An 11,345-nucleotide genomic window follows, 5' to 3' on the forward strand; every position below is an offset into this window, starting at 1 on the left:
GAAAAGGATAAAAGAGGAAAAGGTATATTTTTTTGTATGGTTGTAGGGAAGATTGATATTTTATTTGAAGAGGATAGAACATTTCTTTTATGTAATTTTTTTATTAATTAACTTATATATTTATTTTAAATTTACAACTTAAAACAATAGAGAAACAAAATGCTTAAATAAATTTATTAACAGACCAATATTGGATCCTGTTATGATTTGCTTTACAATTTGCAATTATTGATTTGGTTTTAGGCTTCTTTTTTTTTTTTTTTTTTTTTTTGCCTATCAATATCAAATTTCATTAAATTATTGTCTTTCCAGTTAAAGAAGGGATTGATTTTGGAAATTCAAATTGGAAATATTTTAATATAATTTGTTTCTTATTATATGTTGAATTGTGAAAAGAGTTCTATTTTTAATAACAAGTTTTTATTTTTTTTATTTTCTTTTTTGTTACTGAATTAATATTTAATTACTATCACTAAATTAGTAAGAGATTTATATTTTGATGATTAAACATTTTTAATTTTTTTAAATACCTTTTCTCTTATATTTTGAGTATGTTTGACTTGAAAGAAAATAATATTTATGAAACAAAACTACAATTATATATTTCTTTCTCTAATGCACCGGGTAAATAATATTGTCTCCATAACCAAAATGATTACCATTATCAATTCACATCATCTTCTTATTTTTTTTTATCTAGTAGTAAAAAATAATTTTTTTATAATTTTTTATTATATTTGTATATAGATATTGTTTTGGAGTTGAGGGCGAGGGGTTGGGGATTGAGTGATTGCTCAATTTTTTTTTGGACACCTATTAAGATTTTAATAATCTATATGTATAAATGAGGGACTAAAGGATTAAATTTAGGGATGAGATTGAAGTTTATTTTAAGATTATTTTTATTATATAAAAATAAATTTAATATATAAAAAGTAATATTATAAGTAGTTTGTACGATAAAATATACTACAAATTAATCAATTGTATTTATTTTAATTTGAATAAATTATGCTTTAAAATTATATAAATAAAAAAATTAAAAAAATATAAAAAATAATATATGATGAGTACAGTCAATGTGCAACACAATTAGTAAAAAAAAAACCAGTAAAAAAAGAACAAGATAATCGAGAAAAAAAAGAGATGGGCCAAAATTTTAATATATTAATATAAATTTCGTCAGTGATAAACAGACAGGTCAGTATTCAGGTGTCGCGAACTCACAGTAAAACCATCGATCAATCAATTAAGTAAGATGCACAAAAATCACATTTCTCTGCTTCTATGTTGGGTTAAAAACCAACCAAACCCGGTCCATCCCTACCTTACATCATCCAGTCATATCTCGCCACCTCACCCCTTCTCCATTCCTGTAAAGCCAGATACACCCAATCCACTCTCTCTGTCTGTTAAACAAAAAAAAAAAAAAAAGAAGCAGCTCACAAACCCACCACCACGCACCTCGCACCACCGATCGCAGCTCGCCGGAATCTAATGAAGCCCTAAAAATTTTACCTGAGAACTCTTCAAGCTCACCAGTTTGTCTCCTCTTAGGTGTTTCTTCTGTTCTTTAGGGTTTGTAAAGGATCTTCTATAAGCTGATATACGTAAACAGAGAGAGAAGGAGATAGATTCTTGTATATTGAGAAATGTACGTGGTTCCGCCACCCCAGCGATCCGATCTGGGATCAGCTGGCGGCGGTTCGGGTGATTTACGGGTCTATCAAACGTGGAAAGGCAGTAATGTAAGTCCTTCTATTCTCCAGTCACAACTTGTAATGGAACTATTTTAATTGGTGGAATCGTTTTATTAAGAATAAATATTCTTATTTGATTTCTTAATTCAATTGAATTGAAGTTTACTAATTGTATGTTAAAATGAATTTGAAGTTGAACAAGTAGGTTTGTACTTGCTTATTTTTATTTGTAGTATTCGCATACTTCTCTTATTATAATCTGGTAAAGTTAACATGAAGTATTGGGTTTATAAAATCTACTTTTGAAGCTGAAGTAGGTTAGGATTTTTTGATCAGTGTAAGCTACTTTTACAAGTTAATATATTGTGTGGAGGAGCTATTCATACTTTTCTGAACTAGCTAGCAGTCAGCTTTGATCGATATGGACATAGCTATAGACTTGTTATTATCAATCTGTTTTTCTTGGGGCTTGAATTTTGACATTGAGTTTGTACTTTTCTGGTGGTTAGCATTTTGTAAATTGTTTGTCTTGCAACCGAATAAAGTAATTTCCTACTGTTTGTTTCGCATTTGTACTTCTCATTTTGTTTTCTGTGGCATTTTTGCTTTTTATTTGTTTGGTAATGTATTATAGCGCTTTTCAAAATGCAATACTGCAAACGATGCATTGTTGACTTGGCAAAACTTTGAATTAAAACTTTTTTCTTCAAAAGGGAAGTAAAGGAGCAAAAAGGGATTGCTTCATGAAGTTACTGAGAATTTATTGACTTGATGATATTTATATAATGTGAGAGCTTCAAAATTCCTTAACTCTGTTGTGTGTTTCTTAGTAATTGCAGTATTGTAGTTGTAGAGTTATATTTATTGGTCATGGTTGATTGCCACATGGAAAAACCATCAGATTTGGGGTCTGTCCCAATTCCCTAGGTGTATAAGGTTCTTTCTAGGAATTTAATTGAGCCTAGGCAGCCGAAATTTGAAGGCATGCTATAAATTAATGTTAGTTGTGGGGGTCAGCACATCTATTACAGTGATTTTTTTTAAGAATTTAATTTTATATGTTCTTCCGCAGATATTTTTCCTTCAGGGGAGGTTTGTTTTTGGACCGGATGTAAGATCACTTGCACTGACTATATTCCTTATAGTTGCTCCAGTTGCAGTTTTCTGCATCTTTGTTGGCAGAAAACTAATGGATGATTTTTCTGATCACTTGGGAATATCAGTCACAGCTGTTGCTGTTGTATTCACCATATATGTGAGTTATCTCTCTATCTCTCCTTCAAGTTCAAATTAAATTAATGTGTCATTTTAGATCTTTAAACCTGCACTATGGTTTTTTCTATATATAAATTAGTAACATTGAGGAATTTCTGATATCCCCCCATCTTTTCTAAATTTACCTATTCAGCAATGCTGGTAAGGACTAAGGAATAGTAAATTGATTGTGGTGTGTGGTTGACAATTGTTCTTTCTCATTTTATATAGACCCACAGGCATGCTTGACTGTTGCTAGAGCATGCACCATTTTAAATGAAAAACTGTTACATGGTTTTTATCAAGTAACAGTTGACCAAATTGCTGACCTTACTTGATATTGGGATGCAATCCATATTACACCTTAGGCAGGTGATTGTTACACTTTTGCATTTCTCCAGCAGCAAAAGCCTCATGAATGAGTATGATCACATATTTAAACAGTCATATGCTTCAGCCTGATATGAAGGAAGGAATAAAAAGGGTTATTAAAGGTTAAGTAGAGGGCATTATTAGAGTGAATACTTTTAGAATACTTTTAAACACCAGGCAGGAATTTAGTTTTAATAAATTTAATGTGTATCAATGGTAACTTAGGTAGGATTGGCAAAAATTGCCACCTCTAGCTGTGTATTTGCGGATGAACATGGTGAGTTATAGCTGATTTTTATGATTTACAACTTAGAGGATAAATGTCTTCTGCAGGAGTAATCACAATGGATTTGTGCCATTGTTCTAATTTTTTTGATGAATTTCTTGCTAAGAATATTGGTGAACCTTTTAGAGGGATGTTCACCTATTTTCTAAACCTGTCAAGCATTTTCTTTAAATATTAAAAACATCGGAGGGCGTAGCCCTTCTTGTCAACCTTAGTCCATCATCAGTGCCACTGCTAACAATTCCAGCCTCTTTTCCATAGTCAAAGGCTCTTCAGAGTTCAGATTGAATGTAGACTATAGATAATTGCATACTTTTTGCATATATCTCTTCCTTTAGTTGGTGGTATTAATGTTATGGTCAAGTATCCATTCTCACTGGAAGAAAAAAAAAAGGATCATGTAAACTACTTGCTATGTTTTATGTATTTTCTGTTAAATAGACACACATGTGAATGTATAAATCTCTCTCTCTCTCTCTCTGTACACACAAGCACCTAGGTGATTGTGCTGACATAAAATTTCAACTTATCCTCGAGTCTCATGTTTATTTTCTTATGTTTTGTACACTTGTGCTGGAGTTGCAATATATGCTTGGCTTGCTTTGGATATGGATATGTAAATGTATGCCACACTTGTTGATGGTACCTTCATCTTGTGGTAGACAGTTTTTGCCTCTTTGTTCACTTCCATTTTTAGTTATCCTAATTCACCTTCAAACTCTGTCAAACCATGTATACAGCTTTTGTTTTGTGCGTGCGTGTGTGGAGGTGGTATTTTCTTTCCTGATCCAAACCCAACCAAAAAAAAGGGTCAAAACCCCTAAGAAATTTTGCTAGATCCAAATGGCTTGAAACTATTAGGTTCCAAGCAGAGTAATCAGGAATAATTTAGTTTTTTTATAAAAAACTCCCAAATATAAACATAATTATATATATTTGAAAAAGATTAAAAAAATTTGAAAAATTACAAAATACCCAAAAATAATATTAAAATTGCCAAAAACAAAAAAGCACAATTAATTAAAAATAACTCGAAGAACCCCAAATGACAAAGTTGACTATTGGGACCCACACCTGCCCAAAAAAGGTTGCACTCAAACTGATCCAACGCAATTCCTGAATGTGTGCATTTGTGTGAATGTGTTGTAGTAGGTTGTTGCAAAATGTTATGCAGCATAAGGCACTGTCACTAGATGCCTGTGCCACTGCTTGCAGGCACACTTTAGGCTAATTTTAGATGTTGATTCCTTTGGAAATAATATCTTTCCCAGAAGTGGAAGCATCAATATGTTCTCAATCCTTTGTGCAGTGTCTTCTATGAGTAAGATAGCTTATGTGGATTTCCTGTAATATTGAACTCCAACATGTGTAATGTCTCAGGTTTTAGTTCTTCTCCTGCTAACCTCTGGAAGAGACCCTGGCATAATTCCCCGCAATGCACATCCTCCAGAACCAGAAGGTTTTGATGGAAATGCAGATGTTGGTGCTGGCCAAACTCCACAGTTACGGCTACCGCGCTTCAAGGAGGTAGAGGTCAATGGAGCAGTTGTTAAGATTAAATATTGTGATACTTGCATGCTTTACAGACCTCCTCGCTGTTCGCATTGTTCAATATGCAATAACTGCGTGGAACGATTTGACCACCACTGCCCTTGGGTTGGGCAATGTATTGGGTTGGTAAGTGTCTTTGTTTGGATTTATGTTACTTTGGTCATGCTCAATTTATAGTGAAACAAGCAAAATACTATTATACACTGGAGAATGTCTCAAATTTTGGATTGACATTTTTATGTTTTGGCATCTTTTCGCGTGAAATCATTTTCTATTCGAACAGAGGGCAATATCTAGACAGATACAAGCTTGACTGATTTCACCTCAAATTCTGATATGACCCATTATTTTTTGAGGATAGGTGTTTTAAAAACTTTGATCAGAAATCATATATTCAAATGTTAATATATTGATCAAGTAGATATTATATGTATAGGAATAGGTTCATGAATTCGGATACATGTTGCTGATCATATGTTTCTGGGATTAATGTTGCATAAAATGCTGGCACTAATAATTGTTGAGGCTAATTTGATGGTCTTTTGAATCTTATTACTTCATGGAATATTTGTCTGATGGCAAAATTCTTTTTGTGCAGAGAAATTATCGATTCTTCTTCATGTTTGTTTTTTCAACAACCCTTCTTTGTATTTATGTTTTTGCATTCTGCTGGGTCTACATTAGGAGGATCATGGGATCAGAAAACACATCAATTTGGAAAGCAATGATCAAAACCCCTGCCTCCATTGTTTTAATAATTTACACTTTCATATCAATGTGGTTTGTTGGTGGCCTTACAGCTTTCCATTTGTATCTGATTAGTACAAACCAGGTAAGAAATGCATCTTCCTTGTGTCACTGCTCTTTTTTAGTAAAATCCATTCATGCCTTAGTTCAAGTCTCTGTTGTAAGATGTTAAAATAAGTTGGTGTTTGTGTTGCTTCTTGCTTTTCAGACTACTTATGAGAATTTCAGATATCGATATGATCGGAGAACAAACCCCTATAATAAAGGCATGATTGAAAACTTTAAAGAGATCTTTTGCTCTAGTATTCCTCAGTCAAAGAACAATTTCAGGGCGAAGGTGCCAAGGGAACCTGCATTACCAACTCGACCAATTGGTGGAGGTTTTATGAGTCCTAATATGGGGAAAGCTGTCGATGACATAGAAATGGGTAGGAAAACAGTATGGGGAGATATGGGCACCATGGCTGATCATGGCGAAGGGCAAGTTACAAACAATGGTCGCTTGAACATAAAAGACGGTGAGTTAGGTGAGGTATCCCCAGATATAAGGACTGCAGTGGAGGAAGGGGACCGCAGTGGAATACATCCAAGACGATCTAGTTGGGGAAGAAAAAGCGGAAGCTGGGAGATGTCACCTGAAGTTCTTGCTTTGGCAGCCAGAGTTGGGGAACCAAACCGTGCGGGCGGGAGTAGCAGTGGTAACTTGGCAACTGAGAACCAACATTCATAGCCAACAGTTTGTCTTACAACCAACGTAGAGAACAGAAAAGGATTTGATATGCTGAATACAGGGCGAGACAATTGAGTCCTTATTCTCATCATTCAACATGGGAATTATGTTATGTGCAATATGGGGGGAAACTGTTTTTAGCCGGGTGTTTGAATGCTTTGGTTTGGCCATTGTGCTTCTATGGGGTGTGGTGTTGTATGAGTGATCCTTTTTTCTTTTTTATAATTTTTTTTTTAGTTTTGTTTTTGTATTTGTGGAATTAGTTAGCATCTAATTTTATCTTATTTCACTTGCATAACCGGTGAGTATTGTCTCTCTCTCTCTCTCTCTCTCTCTTTCTGAAGTACTGAAAATCAAGCTGGCTGTGGGTTGGTGAATTCTGTGGATTAATGAATGGGTCAAGCAGAACCTAAATTGGGAAATACCATTATTTGCTTCCATAACGAGTTAGCATATATATAAAACATGTACCAGAACTTTGTAGTGGTAGCTCTTCTATAGTACTCCTATTTTTGGTTTATTTTTGTGATTGTGCCAATGAAGCAAATTCAATTTTGTTCTATTATTTCAAAAGCATTTTCCTGCAAGACAAGGTGAATGTAGAAATAACTTGATATTCAGGAGCTAAGAGGAGAAAAGGGTGGCTTCATCAGTATTAGTATATTTTATCAAATCTTAGAGATCAGTATAAATAAGTTGAGTAGGGCCAATTAAAATTGGATTTTGATGATAATGGTGGAAGTTATGCCATTTGGACTTTTGGTCACATGGTTAGGTGTTTGAAACAAGTATTTATAGGCAGAGATCCATAATCCAAAACTGGACTGGATTTACACTTGAAATTTACGATTCAACCTTTCCTGTGACTCTTTGCATATTTACGATTCAACCTTTACCGTGGCTTTTAAATCTTATGGATAATCTATTATGCACTTGAATTTATAAATTTTAATAATATTATACATCTTTTGACCCTAATATTAATAATTTTTTGGATTTTTGACTTTTATCTTAATATTGACTTGATATGTAGTTAGCATGACTTTTAGAACAACTTTTTATAAATTTTAATTTTTTTAATGAGTATTTAATTGATTTAATTTAGCAAGTTGAAATATTCAATAAAATAAATTTGAAAACTGAAATATTTAATAGGTGTAATTTTATAAATTAAAGTATTTAATGAGTCAAAATAAAAATTAAATGTGTCACAAAATTAAAGTAATAAATTTTATGGGGGAATTTATGTACTCGGCACTAATGGATAAAGGATTCCTGAGGTTTTTAAAGAACAAAAAGAAGAAAATTTTGCAAATTACAAATTAAAAATAGAAAAACAACAGAAAAATAACAGAAAGTCAAAGGCAGGGACTAGAGAGGTAACTGTCTAGTCAACAAACACAGAGACTAGAGTTTTTATTGCTCAATTAACCTCAAACCCGTCACTGTTATAGGCTTATAACCAGAAAACCCAGGGCACAGGGAGTATTTTGTAATATTACATAAAATAAAAGCTACATTACACCTATGTCACACATTAATGGTATTGGGAAATTGAGTAGTGTTACTCTAAAGAAAAAAGGAAATTATATAGTGTTTTCAAGTTTCAAATCTGTGATGGAATGATAAGTCCTGATGAGTAAAAAATATAAATAAAGAAGAGAGAGAAGATGAAGAGAGGTCATTAAAATCCAGAACCAAAAAATATAGCTAGCTTAATTGGCTTTCACCTTTATTTTCTTATTTTCATTGTATTTTTTACCACTCTCAGTGAGTCTTCTCTCTTTATTCTTTACATAAGAGAGACATTACTATCAGATGGTTTTGTATTGAGAAAAAGGAAACTCATTTCTTGGCAATGTAAGAAGTGAGCAAAATCTGGTGACAGTAGGTGAGGTTCTTGATCTTGTCTTAATTTCATATCTTATTTCTTATATAGGTCAATATTTTATGGACTTTTAGATGATGTTTCTTTTTTATTATTATTATTTTGTTTTTTTTCTTTCTCTGTAATGTTGTCTCTATACTGTTTCTTGCCACCTACTTTTTGTTTTAATATGAAAATACATGTTGATTTGATTGGTATGTATATACAGAGGTATAATATTTCTTTTTCTTATTTTTCATGACAGATATGTTTAAGAACCAACTTCAAGAACTTGCACAAAGAAGCTGTTTCAATCTTCCTTCTTATGGCTGTATTAGAGAAGGACCTGATCATGCACCAAGATTCAAAGCTTCTGTTAACTTCAATGGCGAGATCTTTGAAAGTCCAAGTTACTGCACTACATTGAGACAAGCAGAACATGCAGCAGCTGAAGTAGCCTTAAATGTTCTTTCTTCTAGAGGCCCTTCAAGGTCTCTAACTGCAAGAGTTCTTGTAAGCTGTTTTTTATTATTATTGGGAATTCTTTTCTTTTTTTATTAATGAATATTAAAGAATACCCATTTATTTATTTCTCATTTTGGAAATTAATGATCTAATGAAGGATGAAACTGGAATTTACAAGAACCTTCTTCAAGAAACTGCACATAGGGCTGGGCTTAATCTTCCTGTATATACTACTGTGAGGTCAGGTCCTGGTCATGTCCCAACTTTTACTTGTACTGTGGAGCTTGCTGGTATGAATTTTACAGGTGAACCAGCCAAGACAAAGAAACAAGCAGAAAAAAATGCAGCTATAGCGGCTTGGTCTGCTTTGAAAAGAAGTAATTTTTTTTCCCATTTTTGGATTTCACCTTGTACATATTAAACTACCGTTTTATAGTACGATACTTATTTCTTTATTTTGGTATGATTAATTTACATTTTTTCTTTTCAGTGCCTAATCTGAATTCTTTGACAAACAAAGAAGTTGATCAAGCAGTTCTTGAAAGAGTCCTATCAAATTTTAGATCCAAAGAAGAATATAGACAATCAAGAAAGAAAGATTATGGCCAGTCAAGAAAAAGAATGGTTAGGGGTTCTGCATCATCATCAACGTCTTCTTCTTCTTCTTCTTCTTCTTCTTCTTCTTCAAACCCTCATAATAACTCCCTACAAAAACAAAATTGGAAGTTATTGGATCTTTTATTGGATTCTGCTTTAGAACATTCAATAAAAAATCAAAGCTCTTTTGTTTCTCTCCTTCCTCCACCACCACCAAGAACAGCTTCAAAGATTTTGCCACCAACGACAGATAATCAAATTCCATACTCATCATCAAGAATGGTCATCAATCAAATTCAAGATAATAAGGGCAAGATTCAAGTTCCAATAGAAGAGCATAAAAATGATGAGGAAGAATGGCTAATGGGTATCAAGAAACCAATTGAAAAGCAAAATTCAACTTCTTTATACAACCGATTTCCTAATAGCAGAATTCTTGGGTCATCATCATCAAATTATTCAAGAATTCAAATGGGTAACGCTAATTACTATCATCATAGGATTGCTCCAGCAGTGCAAATTAGGTCAGTGATTCCAGTATGTGCAGCACCACCATCAACAACATCAGTAATTACTGCTTCATCTTCTTCAAAATCTCCAACAAAGGCAGGAGCAGCAGAGGTTTCAGTGGTTAATACCAAGACAGAGTCAAACCCAACTGCTCAGCAACTCAGTACTGAATTGAACAAGAAGCTACAGTTATGAAATGAAAAAGGAAACTAGGAAAAAAAAGAATATAATTAGAAAAAATTTTCTAGCCAGTTTTCAGTTGATGGGTTGTCACCTAATTAATTGCAATTAGTGTATTTTTTGCCTCTCAACTAAATTAAGAACACAAAATCATGGCTTTGGTTTGGGTTTTGTCTAATGGTCTTCTGATTAACTTTTGTACTTGTTAGATGATATAAATTTTACAACTTCCACCTTCATCTATACATTTACTGCACCAGAAGAAAGAGACAGAGAGAGCATTAAATGGGATCTGGAATGGTGGGTTGCAGAAGATAAGAGGGGTAGCAAATAGCAATGAAGGCACAGTCTGAGAGAGGACGAACAGAAAATTGCAGCGATAAACGGGAGCAATTAATTTACTCTCTCTCTCTCTCTCTATTATCAGACCAGAATTTATTAGTCTTGTCTTCTCCATTAATGCACTCTTCCTTCTTTTTCTTATGTTTCTGTGGTTCTCATCTCTTGCTTCTATACTCTCTTTTTTCATTGCCATTTTCCCATTTATCCTTTTCTTTTTTTAATTTAATAGAGGGATTATTACAGGATTTGAAGTTCGAATAATTTATGTGATAATTAGTAAATATTATGGAACTGATATATTTAACTATTGCATCACTGAGCAATAAAATTAATAAATTATCAATTTCATACTGTTGAACTTGTGGTAATATTGGAGAAAGAAAGAAAGAAAGAAGGTTTTGTTTTTCAAATGTTTTGAACTCATAGAAACTAGCCGTTAAGCTTAGAGAGGGTATATTGGGTATTTGATGTTCATAGAGGGTAAACTAGTAATAATATATATATTACCCTCTACCACCAAAGATAAAATATTAGATTGATCCTTGAAATTTTATTTTTTTTTTATTTTTATTTTTTTTTAAATTGGTCCATTTAGAATCTTTCGTGGCCCTATTGGAGAATTATGAGTTTAGAAACAAATTTGTTATTGTGAAAGGGACTAAACTAAAAGGCTTTATAGCTATGGGCCAAAATGCAGAGGGCTTTGTTGTGTTTTGAGGAACAAGAAGAAGTTAAGAACACATC

General features: G+C 33.0%; 2 protein-coding genes across 3 annotated transcripts; both read left to right on the forward strand.

Annotated features, from left to right (window-relative positions):
* The first annotated feature begins 1,385 nt into the window (after positions 1–1,385).
* On the forward strand, positions 1,386–6,938 carry LOC105630175 (DHHC-type zinc finger family protein). Its single transcript, XM_012211912.4, has 5 exons — positions 1,386–1,748; positions 2,773–2,955; positions 4,993–5,289; positions 5,762–5,995; positions 6,119–6,938. The coding sequence occupies exons 1-5, from the start codon at positions 1,653–1,655 to the stop codon at positions 6,638–6,640; spliced, it is 1,332 nt and encodes a 443-aa protein (XP_012067302.1). The 5' UTR covers positions 1,386–1,652; the 3' UTR covers positions 6,641–6,938.
* A 1,281-nt stretch (positions 6,939–8,219) lies between these two features.
* Positions 8,220–10,742, forward strand: DRB3 (dsRNA-binding protein 3). 2 transcript variants are annotated; one of them, XM_012211914.4, is made up of 4 exons: positions 8,220–8,531; positions 8,773–9,020; positions 9,130–9,349; positions 9,463–10,742. In XM_012211914.4, the coding sequence occupies exons 2-4, from the start codon at positions 8,775–8,777 to the stop codon at positions 10,272–10,274; spliced, it is 1,278 nt and encodes a 425-aa protein (XP_012067304.1). In that variant the 5' UTR covers positions 8,220–8,531; positions 8,773–8,774; the 3' UTR covers positions 10,275–10,742. The 2 variants fall into 2 exon arrangements, with proteins under 2 accessions (XP_012067304.1, XP_012067303.1); XM_012211913.2 differs by lacking the exon at positions 8,220–8,531 and having other exon boundaries at positions 8,766–9,020.
* Positions 10,743–11,345: the final 603 nt, after the last annotated feature.

This window comes from Jatropha curcas, chromosome 1 (assembly GCF_041381405.1).
Source record: "Jatropha curcas cultivar XTBG-Jc1 chromosome 1, XTBG_Jcur_1.0, whole genome shotgun sequence".
Taxonomy (NCBI): Eukaryota; Viridiplantae; Streptophyta; class Magnoliopsida; order Malpighiales; family Euphorbiaceae; genus Jatropha; species Jatropha curcas.

What these genes read in the sequence shown, in the direction of transcription:
- DRB3 (XM_012211913.2), top strand. Translation starts at nt 8,766, where the DNA reads ATGACAGATATGTTTAAGAACCAACTTCAAGAACTTGCACAAAGAAGC. An exon ending in CTCTAACTGCAAGAGTTCTT is followed by an intron (nt 9,021 to 9,129) that starts GTAAGCTGTTTT and finishes GATCTAATGAAG; the next exon opens with GATGAAACTGGAATTTACAA. An exon ending in TTGGTCTGCTTTGAAAAGAA is followed by an intron (nt 9,350 to 9,462) that starts GTAATTTTTTTT and finishes TTTTCTTTTCAG; the next exon opens with TGCCTAATCTGAATTCTTTG.
- LOC105630175 (XM_012211912.4), top strand. Translation starts at nt 1,653, where the DNA reads ATGTACGTGGTTCCGCCACCCCAGCGATCCGATCTGGGATCAGCTGGC. An exon ending in AAACGTGGAAAGGCAGTAAT is followed by an intron (nt 1,749 to 2,772) that starts GTAAGTCCTTCT and finishes GTTCTTCCGCAG; the next exon opens with ATATTTTTCCTTCAGGGGAG. An exon ending in ATCTGATTAGTACAAACCAG is followed by an intron (nt 5,996 to 6,118) that starts GTAAGAAATGCA and finishes CTTGCTTTTCAG; the next exon opens with ACTACTTATGAGAATTTCAG.